Source organism: Rhinolophus ferrumequinum, chromosome 12 (assembly GCF_004115265.2).
Source record: "Rhinolophus ferrumequinum isolate MPI-CBG mRhiFer1 chromosome 12, mRhiFer1_v1.p, whole genome shotgun sequence".
NCBI classification, from domain to species: domain Eukaryota; kingdom Metazoa; phylum Chordata; class Mammalia; order Chiroptera; family Rhinolophidae; genus Rhinolophus; species Rhinolophus ferrumequinum.
This window is the reverse complement of record NC_046295.1, coordinates 47,826,379-47,851,617: the sequence shown is the minus strand read 5'-3', so window position 1 is coordinate 47,851,617 and position 25,239 is coordinate 47,826,379. Positions and strand designations below refer to the sequence as shown.

Below are 25,239 nucleotides of genomic sequence, written 5' to 3'. Positions count from 1 at the left end.
CATGTCCTTTGAAACACCTGATTAACACTGGACTTCAAGAGGTCCCAGAGAGGAGAGAACAAGGAAGAACTTAGAACTTTCTTTGGGGAGAAGTGTTGTCCTGGCCACCACCCCACAGTGGGGCTTCCGTGGCCCCACTCTGAGAACTTGAACTTGTTCCCTGCAGGCAGAAGTCTTGGAGGACAAGTGCCTGACTCCTGCCAGAGAAGGGTAAAGCAACCTGTGGTGGCGGGATGCAGGTGGCATTTGGGTTTGACCTGTCTACCCAGAGATGTCAGAACAAGGGATCACGAGGGCTCTCCATGGACCAGATAGAGGCAGCATTGGAGAAAGTCTGGGTGGGGAGTCTTAGGTCCTAACAAAAGGTCCCCTGGAGGAGAAGAGGGACCCCCAACAGCACAAAGCTGCATCTGGGTTGCTGAGGAAGGCGTTGCTTCCACAAGCTGGAATAGAGATATGTTCTATCATGGGAACTGCAGGAGAGGGACTGCAGAGAACGGAATCTCCAAAGAAGCCATAAAGGTACCGTGTTTCCCTGAAAATAAGACCTAACAGGAAAATAAGCCCTAGCATGATTTTTCAGGATGACATCCCCTGAACATAAGCCCTAATGCGTCTTTTGGAGCAAAAATTAATACAAGACCTGGTCTTATTTTCAGGGAAACGCAGTATCCAGGACAAAGGTCCATGAATCAGCCCTAAACATGCCCATGTCTCAAAAGACAAAGCCACCAGCAAGCACACTTCCCTGCCATCTGTTCCCCATGCCCACCCTCTTCCCCCTGGGCAAGAAAGGGGTTAAAACCTCATTAGCAAGCCCCAGCCTCCACCCGCATGCAGCCAGTCTGAATTAGGAGAGGAGAGGAGAGGAGAGGAGAGGAGACTGGCCCTTAAAGCAAGTCCAGAGTTTTGATTTCTAATTCAAACGGGACATGTGCAAGAAGGAGCCAGAAGCTACTGTTTCCGGCACTAGAGAAGATTACTCCCAGTGAATAAATTTTAAAGGGACAATTAAAAACAAAAATGAAATAAAACTAGTTTGATTGCCACAAGTTGTGCTCATCAGTGTTCTAGAAAGATAAAACACTGCCATTCTCTAGATTTTATTTTGAAGCCGAAAGTTACCTTTTGTGCTTTAACTATAACCCAACATTGGACAGAGCTGAGTTCAGTTCTAAACGTGGCATCGCAATGATCAATCTAGTGTTTAGAAAAGTCCTTCCTCCCTTTCTCAGTTACCAGCCAGGTTGTCAGTGATTAACAGATGGGAAGGCACTAGCTAAGTATCTGGGATCCTGCTTGTTTGTCTAAAGATCTGATAACACCTCTCCTTCCTTATGAGTACCCTGGCTGGGTCTGGTGAAGGAGTCTGCAAGGTCCCAGCACTCTGCAAAGACATTCTACAGGGACCTTTACTGCCCACTTCACATCCTCCACCCTATGGATGCTACTCTCTTGGCGTGGCTGAGGCTGGCTCACAGACTCTCTGCCCCATGAGTAGAAAGCGGTGTCTGCACCACATCCAGTGTTTCCATGCCATGCGGTATTAAAGGCAATCAGGACTGTATCTACATCCAATCAGCCCGTCCTCTTCCATGCTCATCCATTTTTCTTTTAGGAACTTTTTGTTCATTTGTTTTTATTACGGTTTTAATTTCCTTCTACAGTTTTCATTTTCTAGCTCCAAATAGAGAATGAATTTGTAAGCAAGGTGACCATCCCATGGAAATGTCAGTTCTGAGCTGAATGAGGAATGCACACTCTAAGGACAGGAGAACGGCCATTTTAATTATTCTGGCTTTGTACAGTAATGCAAACCGGCTTCAAGGTGATCCCAGGCTGCCTCCTTCCTTGGAAGCCAGGAAACTCACAATGTAAAAAATAAAAAAATAAAAAAATAAAAAAATAAAAAAAAGGAACTTTGAAGTATTTAATACTGCATTGATGACTATAATCACCATGCTGTACATTAGATCTCCAGAACATATTCATATTTTTAAAAGTCCGGATCTAAGTGTTCTCACCACAGAATAGAATGATAATTATATGATGTTATAGAATTGTTAGCTAACATTATAGTAGTAATTGTATTGCAACATATAAAAGTATTTAATCAACACATTGCACACTTTTTAAGCTTGAATGATATTATATGTCAATTATAGCTCAATAAAAATAAGTAATTTTTTAAATAAAATAAATAAATTTCAAGGGATATTTTTAAAAGATCTCATCAAAACAACTGGGGGGAAATAGCTGAAACTTTTCATCAGAAAGATTTGTGTGTGCTAAACTTCATTAATTACTATATGATGACAGCAGAAATACTAAATGAATATAAACCTAAACTTGACCTGTTGTCCTTACTTGGAATGTACCTTTAGACCAGCAGGGAAATTTTATATATATATATATATATATATATATATATATATACTATTTGTTTATTTTTCTTTAGTTTCAAAGTGGGTAAGAGGGAAAGGAATCAATGCTAAGAAAGGCCATTATCTGTAGGCTATGGCTACAAATCTCGTAAACACCCACAAAGATTCTATCACACAAGCCAAGTGAGGTCAAGCTCAATTTGGTCACACTGGTTTATGGCCCACGAGGGCCATTTATATCCACAATTCCTCTGGGCCAAGTCTCTTTCATTTCCACTTTCATTTATTACTCCTTGATAGCTGGTCCTTGAGTAAATACTTAAAGAGAAAAAACAAAATCAGTCTTTTCTAAAAGCAGATATTTATATTTTAAAGAGCGGATAAAAACTAACGAATTAACAATAAGAGGAACGTAAAGGAGGGCAGAGCACATCTTTATAAAATTGAGCTTAACTTTTATTTTTGATAAATAATTATTTCTTTTAAAGGGAACATTTGAGAGACTAAGTTATTCTTATGCCAGAAAACAATTCTTTCCTACCACTTGCTAAGTTGAAACTAATAGAAATGATTGATAAAAATGAGGCCACATGGATGAAGAGGAGTTAAACTCTATCAAATATTGGCAGCATGCAGAAATGTTCAAAACAAAATACATCAAAACCCTACCTAAAATAGAAGCTACTGGCTTTACACAGACAGAACTGTGCATATATCAAAGCTCACAGTCCACTTCTAAAACTTTTAAATGCCTGACCTTCACCCTGAATCAAGTTCACCTCCAACAGTTTCAAAAGGCAGTTGGCAAAATTCAAATAAAGTCTGAAGTTTAGTTAACAGTAATGTACCAAGGTCAGTCTCTTAGTTTTGACAAATGTACTGCAGTAATACAAGATGTTAACAATAATAAAAACTGGCTGGGAACTCTCTCTTAGGTCTTTGCAACTTTTCTGTAAATCTAAAATTATTCACAAATAAAAAGTTTACTTACAAACAAACAACAAGCAGTTGTCCCAAAGTAGTCTCTAGATTTAACTATGAGTCTGTATTCCCCAAAACATGCAGAAAAAAACAGTAATATAGAGATTTACTACAGCAAATGTAGCCAAGCAACTAACAATTAAAAGGAAGATTTAACAGGAAAGGCAACTGCCAAAGGTATCTGCATAAGGCATCCAAACACAACTTGTTTTATACACTCCTGAAAGGCTGTTTGCAAATCAACTTATATATAATTCAAATCACATTTTGAACACACTAAAGAAGTTTGTGCATTTAAATAGCTGTTTAATAAACACCGGGGGAAGACTTATTACATAATGAGAATCACGGCATTCTCATTTACTGTTTGGGGAAGGTGGCTTTGCACACATCACTTTTGTCCATGGGGCTGCCCTAACAGCCACACAAGTATATGCTACCCAAGGAGCTCCTGCCCCACAGACCTCCAAGTTTCTGTTTTCCCTTCCCTCTGCCAAGGTGACTTTGGTTAACTCAGAGCTCATATGGTGAGGAATTCAATTCACGTACAGGTACTAACATCCAAACACAAGCTTCAACCTCCACAATGGCAACAGGTATTTGGGCAATAAGATCAAGCAAGTAATAACACTCCACTGAACAACAGTTATCTGAAGCAGGTAAAATGCATGACAATGTTTTTTACTGTTCTTGCTGTGACTGGAGCTCTTTTGTTCTTGCTGTTACTGGAGCTCACATTAAAATTCTCCTGCTGACCACAGAATGGACTCCTGATGCCAACCATCCTTTTCGCAACCCAAACCATTGATTGGTCAGATGGGAACTATTACCAGCCTTAGAAAAACAGTTCAGGATTCTGATAAAAAGAAAAAAGATGCCTTAACTCAGTCAGTGCAGGTTAGCAAAACATGCCAGGGCACTGGTCTTTCATCCATGGATAAGAGGGTAGGACTGAATTCTAAATGGTAAGGGGGCTAGGAAATACATCTTAAATAGTTCAGGAGCCAACCAAACGCAGTTCATCTGATCACAGTTTTGCATGGGTTTTGCCATTATGGGTACAAAATCTCATCAAATTTTAGGATTAAAAATAATATGTGTACATCAGATTATTCATCTCTCCCATCACCTTCTTGGGAAGCATCTGAGTCCCTGCCCTGTGACTTGTTCATCTGATCACAGTTTTGCATGGGTTTTGCCATTATGGGTACAAAATCTCATCAAATTTTAGGATTAAAAATAATATGTGTACATCAGATTATTCATCTCTCCCATCACCTTCTTGGGAAGCATCTGAGTCCCTGCCCTGTGACTTGTTTTGGCCAATGGCACATAGACTAAAGTGACCATGTGCCAGTCCTAAAATTAGGCCGTAATTCTAGCTGTCGCCTTGTACTTTACACTTGCCAGAGGAAGGAAATCTTCTTTGTAGCTGCTGCTTCTTCACTCTGCACCCCAGAATAAAGATACACGGGACAAAACCACCCAGCTGAACTATAGACCCATTAGCAAGACTAAATAATGGTGCTGCAAGCTACTGGGTTGGGGGGCGGTTTATTGTACACACGATTTTGTCCATAGTTGAGTGACAGACCCTATCCTCTCTCCAGATGCAAAACCATCCGGTACTCACCATCATCGATTCCAGGCCAGCCCATGAAGTGAGCAGAAATCTGTTTCTCATCCTTCCCGTACTCGTTCTTGGCAACTAACTTGTAATCCCCATTGTTCATGTGAGTGGGATTATCCAACTGGAGGCAGCCATGGTACTCCGTGTGATTGGTAACGTGGATTTTAGTGCAGATGTATTTGGACTCGTTCAGTATTGCCCCATTATAGAACCACTGAAGCGCTGGTTTGGGGTTGCCTTTCACAGTGAATGGAATGCACCAGTGGTGGTCTGAGGTTGGAGATTCGAGAAATGTGATAGTTGGAGCAACTAAATTGAAAAAGAGAGAGTCAATAGCATCAGAAAGCTCAGAATTTTCCCCATCTCCAGATTTCTGTGTCATCAATAGGGAATTTTATGCAACCCTTTTTTGGTTTAAGAAAACACATGACCAGCAACCCTGGAATCTTTCAGTATTTTGTACTGTCATCAAGGCTGATTTAACTGCCTACAGCGAGCTTCAGAGACACGCCTTTCCGAGGTCTGCTTAAGACCCAGGCATCACAGTCATTTTTCACATCTATCCAGTGAGGGAACCAACTCCAAATCGAACCCAGAGATTTTTGACAGTGGAAAAGATTCAACTGAAGTTGACTTCAGTTTATATGCCTTGATACTATATAGATTCGTCACCAAAACATTGAGGGCTACTATTTTTACAGTACTTCACTGAGTAATACAAATAATGACAAAAATGACTGGAAATCTTGCCTGCCGCCGTAATATCATGTAAGTTATCTAAAACGGATCAAAGTGATCAGTGTGGTGAATGACGCTACTGATGCTGACTGATTATTATAAAGTACGATAAATTGCTATTTTTCACTGATTGTCAGAAGTCAATGCTCTTTAAAAGCATCACATTTCATTACAGTACAGTCCATTTTTGCTAGGATTCCAGATGTCAATGTTTTGCTCCTTTAAACACACTAGAGATTATTTTAACATGAAATATAAAGCACTTTATGCTTTGCGGAAACAAACATTATCAAGCAGCATCTTTAAGCAAAGTATTTATCCTAGGTGAAGCTATTTAAAACCCCTCATTAATGTGGTCTGACTTTGATAATTACAGCATTAAGAACAGAAAAAGACTTTTAAGACCCAATAGCATCATTTTTTCAGATGAAGAAACCCAAATCCAATGAGGTTAAGTGACGTGGTCAAAGCCACTGAGCGAGGCAGATCTGAAACAAGAAATTCAGGTCTCCTGATACCTAATCCAGAAGTCCTATCGCCTCACGCACTGCTTCCTAGTTGTATATGTTCCTCACACAAAGGAGAGAAATGAATCATAGCCTGCTAGCCAGTACACTCTGAGTGGGGTCTGGAAAAGGTTATCTCAGTTGTTAATATTCTCTATCACTTATTCCTTCTACTCTTTATCTAAACTTTGATAGATGAGGTTAACTCTTCAGACCACGGTGACCACATATTCCTATGTTAACCTAAACTGAGAAATTCTGGATTTGCGTGTCCTTATTTGTAGGTCTGTGTCCTTATTTGTAGGTTTGTCCTTATTTGTATAAACACAAGGACCACAGTGGGGCAGGGACCACACTTACCTTCCTCCCACTAGCCCAGGCCCCCAAGCCCAGGGCTCACTCATTCCTTCCACCATACTTGAATGAGCTTTTGCTGAGGTGCTGATTAAAGATATAAAGTTGGAAGCTGGCTGCATATGTTTGGGGATAACACTGACTTTAGGCTTCTGGGTAGATCAAAATCATGAGAAATTATGCGTAGAATACCTACTGGGCAGAGTGTAGTACTGATAGTGATTTCAATCATTCACTCCAACAGTCACATACTGAATGGGTGCTATGAATGAAGGTTCACCAGTGTATCAACACCTTGTGCCTACATGTGTGTAGTGTGTAGTCATACATACACACATGCGCACTTGTGCTTTTCTCATTTAAATCCTAACCCAAACAGAGTAAAACTTTATTAAATTATACCATGCCAGGTCAGGATTGGCAAGGAGGTGAAAAGTAGATGTGATCTTTACTGAATGCACGTTCCTACTGAGCACACAATCTGGAATGTTAAAGTATTTGTCATGTTGTTTTTCGTACTGGAAAATAATGCACATATGCTTAAGAATCATTAATATCCTCTATCTTACTTTCAATGTATACAGAAATTTAAACAAATAATAAAGTTTTTCCGCCAGTGATAATTTTCAATCATTTAAGTAGGACTCCTCCAACATTCCCACAGGAACTTGATGTCAAATTAATGAGGTTTTGTTGTTTCAACAGTACAAGTAGGTGTTTGTGAACAACCAACCCAATACTTTAGGTACCACAACTTTAAAGCTTCATATTGCTTTTATACAGAAAAAAAATATTAGAAACTGGTTTATCAGAATTTAAACTAAAACAAGCTCAAACTATGACCTAGCCAAGAGACAGAGAGAGAAATGAAGAGAGAGAGAGAGAGAGAGAGAGAGAGAGAGAGAGAGAGAGAGAGAGAGAGAGAGACTGACAGAGAAAAAGGCACAAGAGGACAGGCTTAAGATCCAAAAAGAAGCTTGAGGGAAAGACAACGCATGAGCAGGCGAAATTAGCAGAAATAGAACAAGTGAAAGGCTGATAACATTTCTTAATTAAGTATGCACAAAACACTTCATAAACTTTTTAACACACTTATGCAGCACCCAGAGTGCCCCAGCGACAAATGTAGGTGTGTCCACGATCATTTGCTAATTAAAAGCACATGCCAGTCTGATTACGTACAATGCACAGTGAGGTTCACAGAATCTTGATCTTCTCCTACAAGATTTTCTGCCACACAAGAGATTTGCTTTCCACTGTCATCAGATGAAATGTTAGTTATCCTTAAGGAGCCCTGTGTGTGGCTTGTTTCATTCTACAAATGAATTAACAAAGATAATCTTTATTAGGACTGATCCCAAGTGACATGATTTGGGGTTTCTTCCACTAACTAGAGAAAATAGTTGACAATATTAGAAAATGTTTCCAGCCTAATCTGGGATGGGAAAAGGAGTAAATCAGAAGTTACTCTATTCCTCTAGATTTCAATTGTTTAATACGTGAAGTTGATTTAATCCTTGAACTCCAACCTACCTTCCTCCAAGGGAAAAGGAGAGTTCACTCACCTTGCTCATGATGACATAAAAAGCTCACTAGACACATAGAGACTCTCCAGTTTATTGGGTTTACATAACTAAAATGCAAATCTGCATTAGTCTTTATTAAATAAGAATAAATAAGAAGCAAATGTACACCAAAAGCTCATCACACATGGCCCTATAAAATATGATATGATCACTAGGTTAATACAATCTCAAGTTCTGAGACACTCCTGTCTCTCTATTAACACAGAGCCAAACACAACCCTTACCATATGTTTGGAAACCAGATTACCAACATCCCAGTACAAATTCGGAACTGGATCGCCTGCAACACTACAAGATAATGTGATAGACTTTCCTTCCTCCACAGTGAGGTTAGGCGCGGCCAAGTTTGCTGAGGGCAAACCTGTGGAACAAAAAAAGTAAATTAAGACATATACAAACAGTTAAATGCATTACCAAAAAAACCAGCAATAAGTTAAAAACTCTTTATGCTTTAAAATTAATCATTACTTTCTAAGACTGATTTATGTTGATCTGAAAAAAGTTCCAGGTTGATAAACTTTACAGATTTAATGTGAACCAATAATGTGAGGTAATAAGATTAGAAAACAAACTACACATTTCTTGAAAATATTATTGCAGAATAACTTTTTTATTAAAAAAAAACCTAGCCTATAGAACTATGTTTTCTACTTCTTTTCCTGTTCTACTGCAGGGTTTTGCACATACATGTGTGGACCATCTTATCTCTCCCATCTCCTCCCTTCCACTTTTTTATAGTGAAAAACAAAAGAGTGAGAGGCATCTACATTTTTTGCATGAATCCATTTCTTGCAGTAAGTAACTCATAAATCTAACCCACTACCTCACCTAGATTTTGAAAGAATCAGAATTAGACTATAGAAGAAAATACAGTTTCAAAGCATTTTTCAGAGACATGAAGCTCAGACCATTACAGCATTACGTTTCAAAGCTATCTAAGTCATAGTTAAATATTACGGGTAAAACTGGTCACCCTACTTGTGATATGACTTTTAAAAAGTTATATGGATCCAATGAAAAGTTATATGGATTCCAATGAAAAGTTCCTTTGGTGGAAAAACCCCGAGAAAGTATTTATTATCAGATAAAATTCTGAACCTTATAAACATGTTTGACTATTTCAGGAGAGCATCATTTTTGTACTTTTACATTTCAAAAATGAGTTTTCCTTTATGGATGTTGCTATCACTTCATTAAACTATCACACCTTTCGGGTGTTTGCACTGCTTGTAACCACAGGGGAATCATAGTATTTCTCACATGAAGGAGGGTCTTAGAGGGTGTAATAATATGTCAGGTTTTGCCAGTCAAGTCAGTCTCTTGCTTGGTGTTAGAAATTCTGCTTGGGACTGCATTCACCCCAACAGCTATGACCCACAGAACTATGACACCTCATTAACTCAGGAGGAATCGGAGGTCCAAAAAGGCAATTCATCTTCAACAGCCATTAAACTGCAATTAACCCACCCACCTAGTGGTATCTGAACCATCATCTTCAAAATCCTATGCATAAACCCTTCCCTTATGACGCAGTCCTTACTGCCAAAGCCTTTATTCTTTATTATTAAAACCAGACGGGAACAAGATTTATACAGCATATGTCTCATGGTAGTCCCATCATTGGCAGAGGACTTTTCAACAAGATCTGGCTTCCAGTGACTTGTGGGACCTTTCCGGAACTCTTCCTTCCTGTCAGCCTCCAATAGAGAGAGATGTCATATCTTTCACTGGGTTTCAAAAAGGCCCCTAATTCTTTGAGTTGTACAGGACAATGACGCATATACGAGTGATCAAGAGGCAGCACAGTTAGCAGGAATGAGCACTGGGTCAGGAGTCAGGAGCTTAAACCCTAAACCTCACTCATACTACCGTGTTTCCCCAAAAATAAGACACAGCCCCTAGCGGGACAATCAGCTCTAAGGCATCTTTTGGAGCAAAAATTAATATAAGACCTGGTCTTATTTTACTATAATATAAGAATGGGTCTTAAATATAATATAATATAATATAATACAATATAATATATTACAATACTTGGTCTTATATTAATTATTGCCCAAAAGACGCATTAGGTCTTATTTTCGGGGAAACAGGGTATGTGACCTTGTGTAAGTAATTTCCTCTCTCAACGTATTGTCTCTTAATTTCTATAATGTTAAGCTGTTCAAATAGAAGATGTAACTCTAATTTCTTCTAGTTCTAATATTTGGTGACAACTTCCATGACAATTAAGCTTCCCAATTTATGAAGAAGTATGTCAAGGCAAGATATAAGATTTTAGTGAAAAATCTCTTTGAAGTCAGTGGTATGATCTAGGTGACTTTTTTAAACTGTGTATTTTTTTAAATCAAGATCTATAGTCACATAGTTTGAAGAGTCTATAATTCTACAAGTCTTGTTATAAAAATTACTCAAACTACTGTGTGAAAAACAGTAGTCTCACCTCACCCACGTGGCACTATTTCCTGTTCCCAAGAGGCTCTCATTTCATCTCTTTTAACTTCTTTCAGGGGTGTTGATTTATCTATAGCACTAAATATCATGCTTACATTGCTACCGCTTGATTTTTCTGTTTCAGCATGATCTACTGATCTCTCGCTATGGAAGATGAGAACTAAGCTCCCTTTCACCAGAAGGCCAGCCTTAGCACATTCAACATACTCTGTCCATATCTTTGCATAGGCTGTGAAGTTAGGCTGTCTAGATGAAGTTTATTATAAAAGTAAACTTCTAACAGCTGAGCCATCCTATGTAGTCGTTATATATTATCAGGTTTAAGACAGCATTAATTATAGGATACAACACTGTGATATGTGCCACTAAGAAAAAGAAAAAGCTAATGCCAACTCAACTATGATGCAATGTTTTCTCATCACTTAGATCTCTTATTATGTGGATGTTACTTACACCTTCTGGATACTCCATCAAATGTTTTCATCCTTTCTTTCCTGTTTTCCAAATTTTGTGTCTATTGTTCTATTTGCAGAGAGATTTCCTCAGATTTACCTTTCAAACCTGCTTTTGGGGTTTTCCTTATTCTGTCATAGTTTTAATTTCCAAGGCTGATCTTTCATTCCTGGATGGTATTCTATTATTATAGCACCCATTTTTCCTTTCATGGGTGCAATATCTCTTCTGATCTCTACGATATTATTAATGATAATTTCTTTTTAATTTTTCTTCTCTGCATATAAACTTTGTTTCTTGTAACTTTTTTCTCTCTTTCTTTGTGTTTTTCTTTCATATCGTAAGCATTTCTCAAACAGTTGGTGATCCTTAGCCATTTACACATCCATAAGAACTAGGCATTAGAAACACCGTGTATTCATTAACCATCAGCTTCACTGTAGGACGATATTATTGGCTTCCTTACTGGGTACTCCCTGATGTCAGTATTATTGACTCGTCTGGGGGGAGGGACCGGTCAGATTATTCAGGTACCATTCTTCCACGGTCCTGCTTGGGAGAGGAAGAAGGCTGGAAAGAGCAACGTACAATATGTAAATTCGTCCCTTTCCTATGGTTCGCACAGCTTCAAGTCTATCTGGAGTTCCTAGTGGCATTTGTTCTGTCCTCTTTAGAAAATAAACCTGCTGAGGAGAGAGGGGTGCCGTCACCTGGGATGTATGGAACAAAAATGCGATTAACTGCCTCTTAATACACTTTCAACCAATCTCCTGTATTTGGCTGAGGAGGCATTACCTGTACTCTCACTTCCTGAGCCTTGTAGCAGTTCTGCAATATAAACCAAGTTTCCCCTTTAAGTCAGTTGCTACTTAGCCATGTGCTTCCCAGCTTGCAATTTATGTGCTTTGTGGACTCCCCTGTCATCTTCTTTGTACTTATAGATGTATCTGCCAATTCTGGAGGGACCATAGAGCCAGAGCCTGCCATGGTGCTGTTCTTAGGGTATGACCTCCTCCACAGCCAGACCCCACCAATAAAGCTTGGAGACACCCCTCTTGGTACCTCAAGTATTTACTGATGGGATGAATTTCTTACCTTTTATAAACGTACCTCATAGTTTGGACATTTTGAGCAGAAAATTGTTAAAATAAAGAAATTCTCAGTAGAGAATTCTATGCCATAATCTTAATTTCACCTATAAAATATAATGTAGTTTGTTTTTTTTTCTTCAAGCGTAAGCTGACATGACTAACAATTCTAAAAATGCTTGTCTAATTACAGTGCATTACAGTAATAGCATTTTGGGGCATTCACTGAACCAGATACTCTTACCTAATACTTTAAATTATTGTTTTATTTAATCCTTACGACCAATCTTAAAATTCATGAAGACTGAATTTTGGAAAAGTCAAATACATCTTCCAAAGTTGTCCAAGTACCTGTAGTCCTGAGCTACAGTTCAGAGTCTTCACAATTACACTATATTACCACTCCAGACTGCATATACTCAGTGAGGTTTCAGCACAGACTGTAAATACCAATACATATCTATGATCTAGGAATTTGGTTCCTTAAAAAAATAATTATGTGTCTATTTATGAGGGAAGAGTGAGTCTCCTTTATTTATAGAGAAATTGTATCACCCTGTCACAGCAGTTTCCAAAGGAATCTGTGCAAAATTGGCCAAGTCTAGATCTTTTAAATGTAAAAAGCATCTGACTCACGTTAATTCTACATCATTAATATGCTGGCCAAAGACTCAATAATGGAAAAAACAATCTGTACTTGAAATATCACTTGAGGTTTAATTAGCACAATAAAAATGAATTGGGAAGCATGAATAGCCAAAGCAGGATAAACCATTTGCCAGGCACTACTTCCTGGCTTAATCAGATTTTAAATCGGCATGAGTACAAAGCAAAGCTCAGCAATGCTTCCAAGAGCTTCTAACACTACTGTAATGGGATCCTGATCTAAACTTGAGAGACGTCTTCCTTTGCACTCTGAGAAACCTCACTGGGGATAAGAGATGACTAGCTGTCCAGGCAACAGACACCTCTGTGTCAATGTCTCTTGTCCTGGATGTATTCAGGAAGGGCAGACCAGCCTGTAGACCTCAGCAGAAAATCATCAGCCATCCAGGGAAAAGCCTAATTTTCTTTAAATCAAGGCTTCCCAAACTTTCATATGCATATGAATCACCATCAGATCTTGTTAAAAATGTTGCTTGTTTTCCAGTAGGTCTGGGTTGGGTCCACATTTCTAACAAACTCCCTGTTCCACAGACCACACTTTGAATACATAATGGGTGTTGGACTATTGTTCACTAGGTTTCTGTTTCTACAGCTATTATTTTTAAACTTGACAGTAGCCTAAGCAATCATCCAGTCCATCAAACTTTCCCCATAGTGTATAGTGTGTTCTTTGGAAAATGTAATTCTTTGAGATGTCCTGTATTAAAAAAAAAAAAAAGAAAGAAAGAAAGAAAGAAAGAAAGAAAGGAAGGAAGAAAGAAAGAAAAAAAGGAAGGAAGGAAGGAAGGAAGGAAGGAAGGAAGGAAGGAAGGAAGGAAGGAAGGAAGAAAGGAAGAAAGAAAGAAAGAAAAGAGAAGAAAGAAAAAAAATCAAGATAAAAAAAACTATCGAAAATGCTGTAACTTTGATGTTCACAATGCACATTACCACATTAAAAGCTCTGAGGAGTCCTGCTCTAAAGGAACCATTTAACTATCATTGATCTTATATTCCTCAAGCTCATTTGAGTACAGACCATTTCTGTGGTATCTTGTTGTGGCTTTGCTGCTTTTATTTGAAGTAATTTAACAAAATATAAGATATACATATATTTAAATTCAGATATACAATATGTCTAAACCTAAATATTCATATTGATAGTAATAACGTTAATAGTTAATATTTATTGAGTACTCAATATGTGCCAGACCTCATCCGAAATATTTTCCATATTCTTATTTGTCATCCTAAAAGCTCTAGAAAATAAGTGTCATTAGTATCCTTATTTCCAGATGAAGAAGTTAAAGCTGATCAAGTGTCACAAGTAAATAGCTATGAGAGGGAGCTGGCTCTGACTTACATTTGTCTGTCCTCAACCAATACATTGATTGGCTCTGCTTCCATCTATTAGTGCACGCTTCTGGAGAGTTGACCAGATTGGTTAGGTCCTTTGATCACTAATTCAAAGTATACAGGTTCTCACTGTTCATAATTAAAGAAAACTAACCTCTAATCATTTTGGATTGTTCTGTAGGCTTTGCAATAAATGAGATGGCTCAAGTTTGGGTTTTATTTTTCAACACCCACCTGTAAGTCTCAATTGTGTTTTTCTGTATTTTTTTTTTTAATCTCATTCGCATGATCCTGAATGCTATTCATTTCGTGTTGGGTTATCACTCTGTGTGTATAAAAATATTCAAGTAAATTATGATCTTGTCTCTCTCTGTGTTCTCTCCTCTCACTTTTTATTTTCTTGGAAGATCTTCCAATTTCTTGGTCTCCTAAACACATATATTTCACTACCAGAAACGAAGCCAGAATGAGCCTGACCTATTTACACCTGGTTGCAAAAGTGACAGAAAATTAGCAAAGAGACCTTCTAAGCTCAAATTGAAAATTGTGCTCCTATGCTTGTGTGAGCCGTATTATGACAGTGACAGCAGCCACATAACTTCCAAACACAAAAATTTGAAGTGCCTGACAGGTTAGGAAAACAGTTTTATTTGCCATTCTAAAAAGATAAAGAAAAGCACCAGTCCAGTATGTTGCTTGCCTTATTTTAGTAGATAAAACATGATCTCTAATCAAAGTAAGCAAAGCAGTAAACTGTATTTTGTAATTGTTTAAAAAAAAATCAACCCAGCTAAGATGCTAAGAAAATAATGTTTTGCACCAATCTAACTTCCACATAGAGTATTATGACAGCATTTCCTTTTAATCTTCTGTGAATGCTAACAAAGTAGACTTGCTTTCAGTCCGTTTTCCTGGTTTGAAACAAACAAAAGAGTACGTATGAATATGCTAAACAGATGTGTACTACAAACTATGGTGGAAACCAAAAATAAATCTTAAGAATAAATCATTAGAATATATTTGCCTGAAGGAACCAGGCCTCTCCTCCCAGGCACCTGTGAACTGACCTTTCTCATCATAAGCAGTATTTTGCTGATGTGTCTTAAGGAATCTCTATACTAAAAGTTCGAAGGTTGGAAATGTGGAAAATTGAAATTGTCGGTATTGAGTAACAAGGAAACCAAAGGCAGGACTGATTTCAACCCACAAAACCATTAAGGATGTTTTCCATAGTAAAACACTCCTTCAACCATCAACTGAATTACCACTTATGTTCACTGCTTGGCTAATTATTAGTAAAATGGGTTCAGGGGTTATTTGGTATGATCCAGAGAAATAATGCCTTTCTTAAATATATTTGCCATCTACTTAGAACAGAGCATTTCATCCACTACTAACACTTCCTGAAGAAACTCTGTTCCAGAGATTTGACTCATAATTATAGTGTAAAAAAAAAAAATTAAAGCATAAAGTACACTGTTCCTTAATAATCCCATTCAGCCAAAGGAAATGATTAAAACATTTTTGAAAACTAACTACTGAAGATCACCAAAGTGTACAGAAATTGGGTCCAAAAATTTTAGAATATACTATGTGATAGTTTCATTTAAAAAACACTAAAAGAAGCAGCAGGGGTATTTTTTATACGGAATGATAAATAATCTTTCTTCCTTAGCACTTGTGTGATTTTGGTTTCTGTCTTCAGAACCAGCGCTCATAGCACCCCTTTTTTCCCAATTTACGTGGAAATTTTATATGATCATGTTTTATTGTCTTGTAGTTAATCAAGTTTTTCTAAGGTTAAAAAGGACCTTGTGGAGAAACAGACCACTACATGTTTCACAGCATGAATAAATTTACAATAATTCACAGCAGGAAGGGACTGTTAGAAAAATATTGTGGAGCATTTTGACTGTGCTGCTAATGGGAGCGCCGCAGCTAAACTTCCCAGCCCCGCCTGCCAGACTCACTTCATCACTAAGGGCAGAAGTAAAAAGAAGAAAATGACATTCTTTCGAAATGCAATGATGACAAAAATTTCACAGGGAACTGCAAAATGCTTAAAAAATATGGTAAAATTTGGCTAGAATAATATGTGTTTAAGTTCTCTTAACTGAAATATCTGCACCATTCTATTTAAAATCTGACCCAATATGATCATTAATGTAATATGGTTCATGCATTTATTAATTGATAAATTCAGCAAACTTTAATCAAATCTCTATTATGTTCAAGGCATGCATTAGGCACTCTGGAGTATGCAGGGTTGCATGTAAAATGTAGACAACTTGTTCACTACATGATACCTACTTGATGAACTACTAAAAGGGGAAGTTTTTTGTTTTTAATTACAGTTGACATACAATATTATATTAGCTTCAGGTGTACAACATAGTGATTAGACATTTATTAGGTTGGTACAAAAGTAATTGCGGTTTTGCAACTATTTTTAACCTTTTAAACTGCAATTACTTTTTTACTAATATATACCTTGCAATGTGGTCACCCCTGTAACTCTAGTACCCATTTGACACCATATAGTTACTACAATATTATCGACAATATTCCCTATGCTGTACATTAGATCCCTGTGACTATTTTTATAACTGGCAATTTGTGCATCTTAATAAAGTGGAAGTTTTTAAAGAAAACCCACCTTGTAAAGAATTAAATTCTAATAGCTCCTTTTTATTGAAATTATTATCAGTTGCAAACTGAATGAAATAGCTACAGTTATTGGCAAATCGTTGATCTACAATGATGAAACACACAAGACCATACACTTATGAGTTATTCTCAATGTTAGCTAAAAAGTTTGATCCCCCAAAAAAGTGGAAATGAGATGAATTCAACATATCTGTGGCTTAACTAAACACAACAGATATGTTTTAAAAACTTGCAAAGGGTGAGACCCAAAAGAAAAGCCACTTGCCATGAATCCATGTTTTAAACAAGATCTAACTTGGAGACATTAGCATATTACCTGATTTCTTCAACATGGAATTGCAGAGATGGAATTTAAACCCAAAAATCTAGTGTAATTTACCGTCAATCTAACTTCTCTTTAAAGAACCAATGTTGGGAAACCATCGTGAAGAAACTTAATACATAACTAAATTGAAGTCTCACCCTCTCATCTCAAATCTCTACAAATTGCATAAAACAAATTTTTAATCCATTTTGGAAAATAATAAAGCTTATTATTGATAGAAAAGAAACTATGAAGAACTCCTGACCAAGAGAAAGCAGGGAAATAAGATTAAAGAAAAAGAGCACAGCCCCAAATGAACACATAGTATGTGCTAGATGAAACAGGGAGGCTGTAGGCCAACCCAAGACTGAAGGGGTGAACTAAAGAAGAGAGTAGAACCCCATGGAGGCCAAGCCACAAGGGCAATGGTTAACAACAGGAGGAATAAGCATTCCACATCCCGCCCCTACTTTCCCACGTGGACACAGCATCCAGCAACAGCTGTAGTTACCTCCAAGTGGAAGCAATGAGTGTGAGAACTTGACAGGAGAAAACCAGTCATGCTAGGTTCTGTGACACCCTAGACATACGGTGACCCCCCAATGTGGAAAAAGGCATTTCATACATGAAAACCAATTACTAGAGAGTGTGGAAACTGAAAATTGATTGTTGGAAGAGAAAAATTCAGTAGCTAGAGAAATAGCTGAAGGGCAAAGTAGTGAGTAAACCAATTCTCCTACAATGCAGCATGAAAGAACAAGCAGGTAAAAGGTATTACAGAAAGATTGAGAGGTCTGAGGGAGGAGCCAGAAGTGTAAATATTATCTAAATAAATGAGAAAATTCTTCTGAAAGTGACGACTTGAACACTCATTTTGAGAGAGTAACACTACCTATCAACCAGAATAAATTTTAAACACATACACACACACCCCCGCACACACACACCTAGTTACATTGTGTTAGAATTTAAGAATAATGTGGATAAGGAGAAAATCTTAAAAGCTTCTAGAAGAAAAAGAAAAGCAGATATTACCTATTAAGAAACAAGCAGTAGGTTGGCCTTGAGCAACTTATCAGCAAGACTGAATACAAGGAAAATATGGCACAATATCTGCAGTATTCTAAGAGAAATTATTTTGAGTCTAGAATTTTATACTCAGCCAATACTATTGAGAAGAAAAAAAAAATACAGCCTAATTTTCCACCACGCAACAACATGAAAAATTTTTAAATTTCTCTGAAAAAAATATTAGAAAATATACTCCAGCAAAAAAGAAAACCCACTCCAAGGGGAAGTAGTAGGATACAAAAATCAATGGTACACAAAGAAATAATAAATATTCAAAAAAATCAAGTAACAATCTAAAAATAAAATCCCCGATGGTAACAAAGTGAGAGACCGGTAGAGGAAGTAAAGTGAAAGTATCTTGTCCTATTGAGGGTTCTATCTAGATACTTACAGAAAATATTGTTTAAATATGTATTTAAACATTTACAAAAAAAGAAACATAATTTATAACTTTCAAGAAATGAAGAAAAAATAAAACAAAGAATACTATCAATGAAAGAAAAAGAAAAAAAAGGAAAACTAGACAAAGGATATAAATAGGTAATTCACTGAAGAATAAACACAGTGTCCAATAAATATAAAAGATACCTGATAGTAATCAGGAAAATGCAAACTAAAAAGCAATGACATACAATTTTTTAGAGAGACAAAAAATAAGAAGCTTGCTAATATAAAGATATAATTTGCTGGGGTGAATACAAATCGGTATAACCATTTTCTGAGGTTCAAACCAAATAAATAAAAAATTCTGCTTCCTACTATGTACTCCAGAAAAACATTTGCACCTTTACATATGTACAAAGAAAATACGTAAGGATGCTTATGGAAACGTTTTTGTAGTAATGAAAAATGGGAAATAAGCTAAATGCCCATCAATATGGAAGATTTAACATAATCCGGATTTATTTTACATGAATACTATGCAGTAATTAAAAAGAATATGATAGATCTATGACTACTGACCTGAAATTGTTGCAAACAAGAAAAAGACAAGTTTTATGTGTAATACAGGAAGTTTTACAACAAAATGTATCAATATTATTGCACAATCATAAATAAAAACACTTGAAAGAAATAAAAATTAACAGAGAAATAACAAAACAGTCTAAGAATAGGAAAGTGGTAGAAAATAAGTTTATCCATTCACCTTTTATAATATTGCCTTTTGAAAAGTATCGTTCACACTGAAATTGTGAATGTTACCATGAATGTAACAATTCAATCCTAATGCATCAATCAAGTGCCTGTTCTCTGACAGTGGATTCAAAGTCTCACTTTCATACACACAATTCATTGACTATTTTGTAGGAAACAAAAAAATTATTGAAAATTGACGAATTGATCAGGAAAAATTAAGACCAGTGCACTGCTACCCTACGGCAATCACAATCGTCTATCAACAATACATACGGTGGGATGCATTATGGAAATGCTGTCAAGACAACATGGCCAAAATTAAAAATTAGAATTGGTTTCAGGCAAGGGCAAAGCAAACATCTATTAAGAGGCAGTTTGTGAAATCAGAGCAGGAGGCAGATGCTTTCTCTTTTTCCCCTCTCAGTGGTTGCTGAACCAATGTGGTCACAACAGCCATGGGGATTTGGGAGCTGGCCAAGAGGCCAGGTGACTCAACATTGATTTCTTGTCCCTCAAGGCAATTTCTCTCAGTGGTGCAAATTTATACGAACAGTTACCTTTTTATCAATCATAAAAAGATATATATTAAGTTTTTTTCAGTGTTGGCTAGCAAAGAAAGCTGAGGGAAGCTGGCAAGGCACAAAACCTGATTTCCCCCATTATGAAGCCAAAGATCTCTAGTTATGACAGAAAAATCTGTGGCAAGGGTAACTGCTGTCTTCTAAGCCCCTTTGGGGTAAGAAACAAACAATTATCTTCCCTTTTATTAAATTCTCATTTAAAATAAGCAGCAGCTACATTTTCCTTAAAGAAAAAGTGATCCCAAATAATAGAGTCCACTGAAAACAAAGAACAGAATGTTTATGCTTAATATACAGACCGATTACTCTCGGACAAGAACCAGGTGCTACGTGGCTTTCTGTTGAGTCACCAGCCACTAGGCCAGAAGATCAAATATACTAATTGTGAGCTGATTAACTGGTTGACTAACTGATTAAAATTTCCACAGAGGACTAATACACATATGCATACGTGGGTATTCTAGAGGTGTGTCACGGAAGCCCTTAACAGTAAAATCCTAACAGACACACTTGGATTTTCCTTTCTTATAAACACACTGAGCCTCACAGAGAGCTGTGATTTTGTTATATGGTGCCTTTTTAAATTCTGGACGTGTAAATGCTGAGGAGAGGAGTGACAATAAGAGTAAAGGAAGAGATTGTAAACTCAGACATGGGGGAAAGCATGTGTAAGGGCAGGTTTGCAGTGTCCCATCGAGAGACACAGACATCTGGGAGCAAGACAAGTTTAAGGGAATGTGCTGGATTGAATCGCATTTTCTTATGCTGCCAAGACACTGTATCACCTTGAGATCCTTCCATCTATGTGGCCTACGTGCCAACCAGTATATATGTGACCAGTGAAGTACCACACTCTTAGCAGATACTTTTTGGATGGATGGATGGATGGATGGATGGATGGATGGATGGATGGATGGATAGGTGGATGGATGAACAAACAAATGAACAAAGAAACAAAGGAATAAAGAGTGTATTTTTTTACTCTATGCACTTCAAAGTCCTCCATTCAAAATTAATATTCTACTTGCAAAAAAAAATTCAGCAAAGTTGCTCCCAGCTGATTTCTCCACACTGCACACAAATGTTGCCTGACTCTCTGGAGACATCAACAGCATACTATATAAAATCCAGGTAGTGGTAATCTTCCCAGACTTTCCACCACACCAAGGCAATTAGAATAATTAATAGCAACTACACTCATTGACTTAAAAGTAAATTACCACAATTGGGTATCTGCAGGTTCACCAGGGGGATATTCTTGCTGCTTTCATTTAGGCAGTACAAATCCTGAGTTTCTGGACTGGATTTAGTCTCCTGAAGAGTCTTGATCCACATAATATCACAGGAGCATGTAAACGGATTGCCCACCAAGATCCTACATGGAAAAAAAATGAAACCCAGTTAGGCTTCTCTTGTTAGTTTTAACTACACTTGTGTTCATGAAACACCTACAAAATTATGAATGTTTTCTAGCCAGCAATCTTTGGAAGTCATACCCACCTTAATAGTATAACAGTACTTACTATTCATTCATTTTTCTAATACTTACTGAGTTTCTGCTATGTGCAAACACCACTGTAGAGACTAAAGGATGCAAAGTGATATAAGGCCTTTCAGAATAATAGGGACACAGGATAGGGACAGAAATAGCTGCAATGTAGGACAGAAAGGGTGTCTCATAAAAAGCGGTGGGAAAGGTGCCATGACAAATTTATCACATTTATTATACAGTTATTCAGAAGATCTTAAGTGAAGATGCCATCAATAAGTTTTCAGGAACACTAACATATTTATTTCTGGCCAGGCTAGAGATTGCATGAAATGTTATCAATTAATAAACCTAAACTTCAGTGGGGGACAGAGCAATTTCATCTTAATTTAAAATGAGACTGTAAATAGAATGCTAAGATTAAAGTGTGGGAACTAATCAGATGGCACTCCTAGCTTTCTGCAACCACCGTTTAGTCTGACTGATGCTAGAGTGTTGGCATGAATATGAAAGAGAGAACCTGGAAGGGAGCTCTTAAACCTCCGGCATGCACGTGCATGCGTGCACACACAGATACACACACACACACACACACACACACACACACACACACCACACCACACCAAGCTCAGGGTTTCTGAGAGCAAGGGTAACCGAGCTCCAGATTGAGCCTCTTAGCCCACTGTGAGAGGGTCTGCTGAGATAAAGCCGCCATTCAGCTGTGCTGCCTGGACTCCTGTGGCCTGTGATTGGTAAAAGAGGAAGTATTCAAGAGGAAAATAAAAACCGCAAGAAAAAAAAATCTTTATATGCTTATTTATAATACTCAGTGGCCTATTTAAGATGAATTCCATTTATGGTAATGAGTCTTTAAATGAGGCCATTTAAAATCGTTACATAGGCTCTGCCTGGATTAACCGCAATACTTAAGATATCCGTGAGGACAGGACCTGAGCTCTGCAACATCATTTACTCCTGTGGTTTTCTGGTCAGGTTCTAAGAATCTCAGGGATCCCTAGAGACTTTTCCTGGAGCTTCTTTGGGGAAAATGTGGTCATGGCAGACTCGTTCAATGCGTGTCTGCTTGATGGCCTTCAAGTATCCCTCCAACACCAAAACAGGATTTGGTGCTACTGGATATGGCATATAATGCAGAAGAGATCCACAGTGTTTAAACTCCAACTACCCCAAGATGTTTCCTGGCATTCTGAGTACATGAAAAATGAAAGAATCTTTCTGAAAAGAAGGCATGACTGAATCCACAGAAGGATAAAGAAGTGACGTGATCTTCAATTATACATATAGAAATGTTTGTATGACCACACAACGCTGGCAGACAGCTGGTGTTTTTCATCTAGCTCACTGTGCAAACTCCTTCTGCAGTGATTGTTATTACACTTATTTGTCTAGGCTTCTACCTCTTCCACTGGAGAGCAGAATCCTGAACACAGATAACAGTTCTCCTTATATCCTCATGGCCCAGTGCCATGCTTGTTTGATTTGTAACAGGCACACAATTAACATTTGTTAAATGAATTCATTAAATAGGCTTAAGGGAGAATATTGAGACACATGAATTTGGAATCAGAGCTCTCATTTTTAACATATCAAGAAAAGTTTCTACAGTGATACTTAAAATTTTTACAGAGTATCTTATTTTTTACAGATATATCTATTTCATATATCTTCCTTAAATTAAGTTTTTCATGCCAATCCCTGTGTTAGAAACCTTGTGTTTCAATTGCCTAAATTCAGTTTATTACAAAAAAATTGCCAATCGCCAAGACTTCAACCATGTAACCCTCATTACTACCTATTAACTTGTCACTACACTTGCAGCATCTTCTAATCTGCACAATTTCCTCGTGAATAGGGGTAGATCCTACAACTCAGGCAACACACAGTTTAAGCAAAAGCTTTGCCTGGTATGCAAAGCCCTGTCCCTCTGGGCCCACCTTGGCCACGTAGTAGAGCCTCTGCTTTGGGGTTCTTAGGGTACCTTACCCATAGGAATGTCGGCAGTTTACATTTGCTTCATGGTAATAACACAAAAACTGAACACATTTGGAAATGCTGGCTATTAGTCATCAACACATTTCAATATTTTTCCTATCACTTTATAACAAAGGACATTGGTGCATAAGGATAAATAGTGAATGCAGTGGCAGACCTAGATGAAAATCTTAATAAGAATGGGTCAGGAGGGAGAAGGACGACCTCTTCTCCAAAGTTCCCTAAGCACCAGCGGGCACTGTGGTTGGCAGAGAAAAGCTTGGATGTTTTTCTCATTGTTACTTCCTCTTTGAATGGGTTTGCTTTCCATGAGGGCCTGGACATAACAGGGTCCAAACAGATGCTACGAGATATGTCACCATTTTGACACAAAGCCTCCATCTTTTTCTCTTTTTCCTTCTATTAGAAAAGCAATCATTTATGTAAAAACAACACCTAAACTCATCATAAATGATATATTACTATTGAGATTTCTAATTTTTTATTACTGAATCACATCTTCATGAGGGAAGAAATCAACAAGTCACCAAAACTTGAGAAATCATTTTTCAAGAATTTTTGACAGAAAAATAGATCTGTAGCATCACTCATTTAAAAAAAAGAAAGAAAAGGAAAAAACTTAATTACCCTTTTCCTTGAAATTTCACCCCCTCCCCCAAATGCCACACAAAATCATTACTTACAGCTCAGACAAGTCAAGGTGACGGAAATGTTTCCTAGACAAATTCGTCAGCTTATTTCGGGTAAAATTGCTGAAAGAAATCAAAAACATTAAATGTGAATCTAAAAATCTACATTTTAGGAATAAAGTATTCAAATAGAGATTTTTAAAAATATATATATAACTTTATTTGATCAAGGTTCATGCTTGCTTAGACCCAGTAATTTCTTTCTTTGATCTGGACTGATAGCTTAGTTTTTTCTGCCTCTCCTATAATTCTTGCTTGGGGGTGAGGCATAATTTTCATATTTTCTATCTTTAATCCCTTTTTTACCCAAAAGCTTATTTTTTCACATGCTGATTCAGAGCCAAGTTACATACCTCCTAGAGATCTCTGACCTTTTGAACAATTAATAGGAAGATTAAATTTAATTTAATTTAAAACCATAAACTCACTAGGGAGAAAAGATGTTTTAAAACTAATGAGCATCATGAATATTTTCAAATCATGTGACATACAAAACTCTGAATAGTAATTGGATTTAATACATCCTTATAGGAAAGAACATACCTGTTGACTGATAAACTCTGTTGAGATTGTTTATATGTGATTTCTAAATAACCAGATAATTCCATAAAGAGAACAACAAAAAAATCAGTTAAAAGACTTTGTCAGGTTTTATCTTGAACTACTTATTCTAGCGATGTATCATTTTAAGATTTGGACCAACCAATGAAATGCTGTCATATTTCTGATTGAAAAAAATAATACTGATTTTACTGATATGTTTAAAACATGTAGTTTTATTCAATGGACAGGAGTTTCAGTGTCTAATAATCAATACCATGAGACCTTCGGTTGGGAAATTCTGAGCCATAATCCTGGCAGCTGACTCTATCTGTGAATTTGTTTACTAGTTGTATTTATTTAAAACATGTCCAACGATTGGGCCTCTAGCCACGTGTTTAGTAAGTAACATGAATATAAAACAAACCAACTTTTACAAAAACAGCCAAGCCTTCAACAAATTGCAATGAACCTTTCAGTATCTATTTCCTGCTCAGGAAAGTGAGTGTTGTTGGGCTGCGAGTCAGATAAAAATGAGAGGTCTGAGGGGACAGTCATCCTGGGCCCTTACCTGAG

The 25,239-nt window shown here is 37.2% G+C and overlaps 1 protein-coding gene across 10 annotated transcripts in view; it reads right to left on the bottom strand.

Moving 5' to 3' along the window:
• Window positions 1-25,239, bottom strand: part of NTRK2 (neurotrophic receptor tyrosine kinase 2) — a 322,840-nt gene that overhangs the window by 263,641 nt on the left and 33,960 nt on the right. For all 10 annotated transcript variants that reach the window (XR_004424692.1, XM_033123465.1, XM_033123461.1 and 7 more), the window contains 5 exons: window positions 24,118-24,186; window positions 21,153-21,307; window positions 8,404-8,540; window positions 7,776-7,908; window positions 4,999-5,304 (listed from right to left, as the gene is read on the bottom strand). Coding sequence is in view for 9 of the 10 variants with exons in the window: in XM_033123465.1 (XP_032979356.1) it covers window positions 4,999-5,304; window positions 7,776-7,908; window positions 8,404-8,540; window positions 21,153-21,307; window positions 24,118-24,186 (800 nt within the window). In the remaining variant the exon portion in view is untranslated. The remainder of the gene's footprint in view (window positions 1-4,998; window positions 5,305-7,775; window positions 7,909-8,403; window positions 8,541-21,152; window positions 21,308-24,117; window positions 24,187-25,239) is intronic.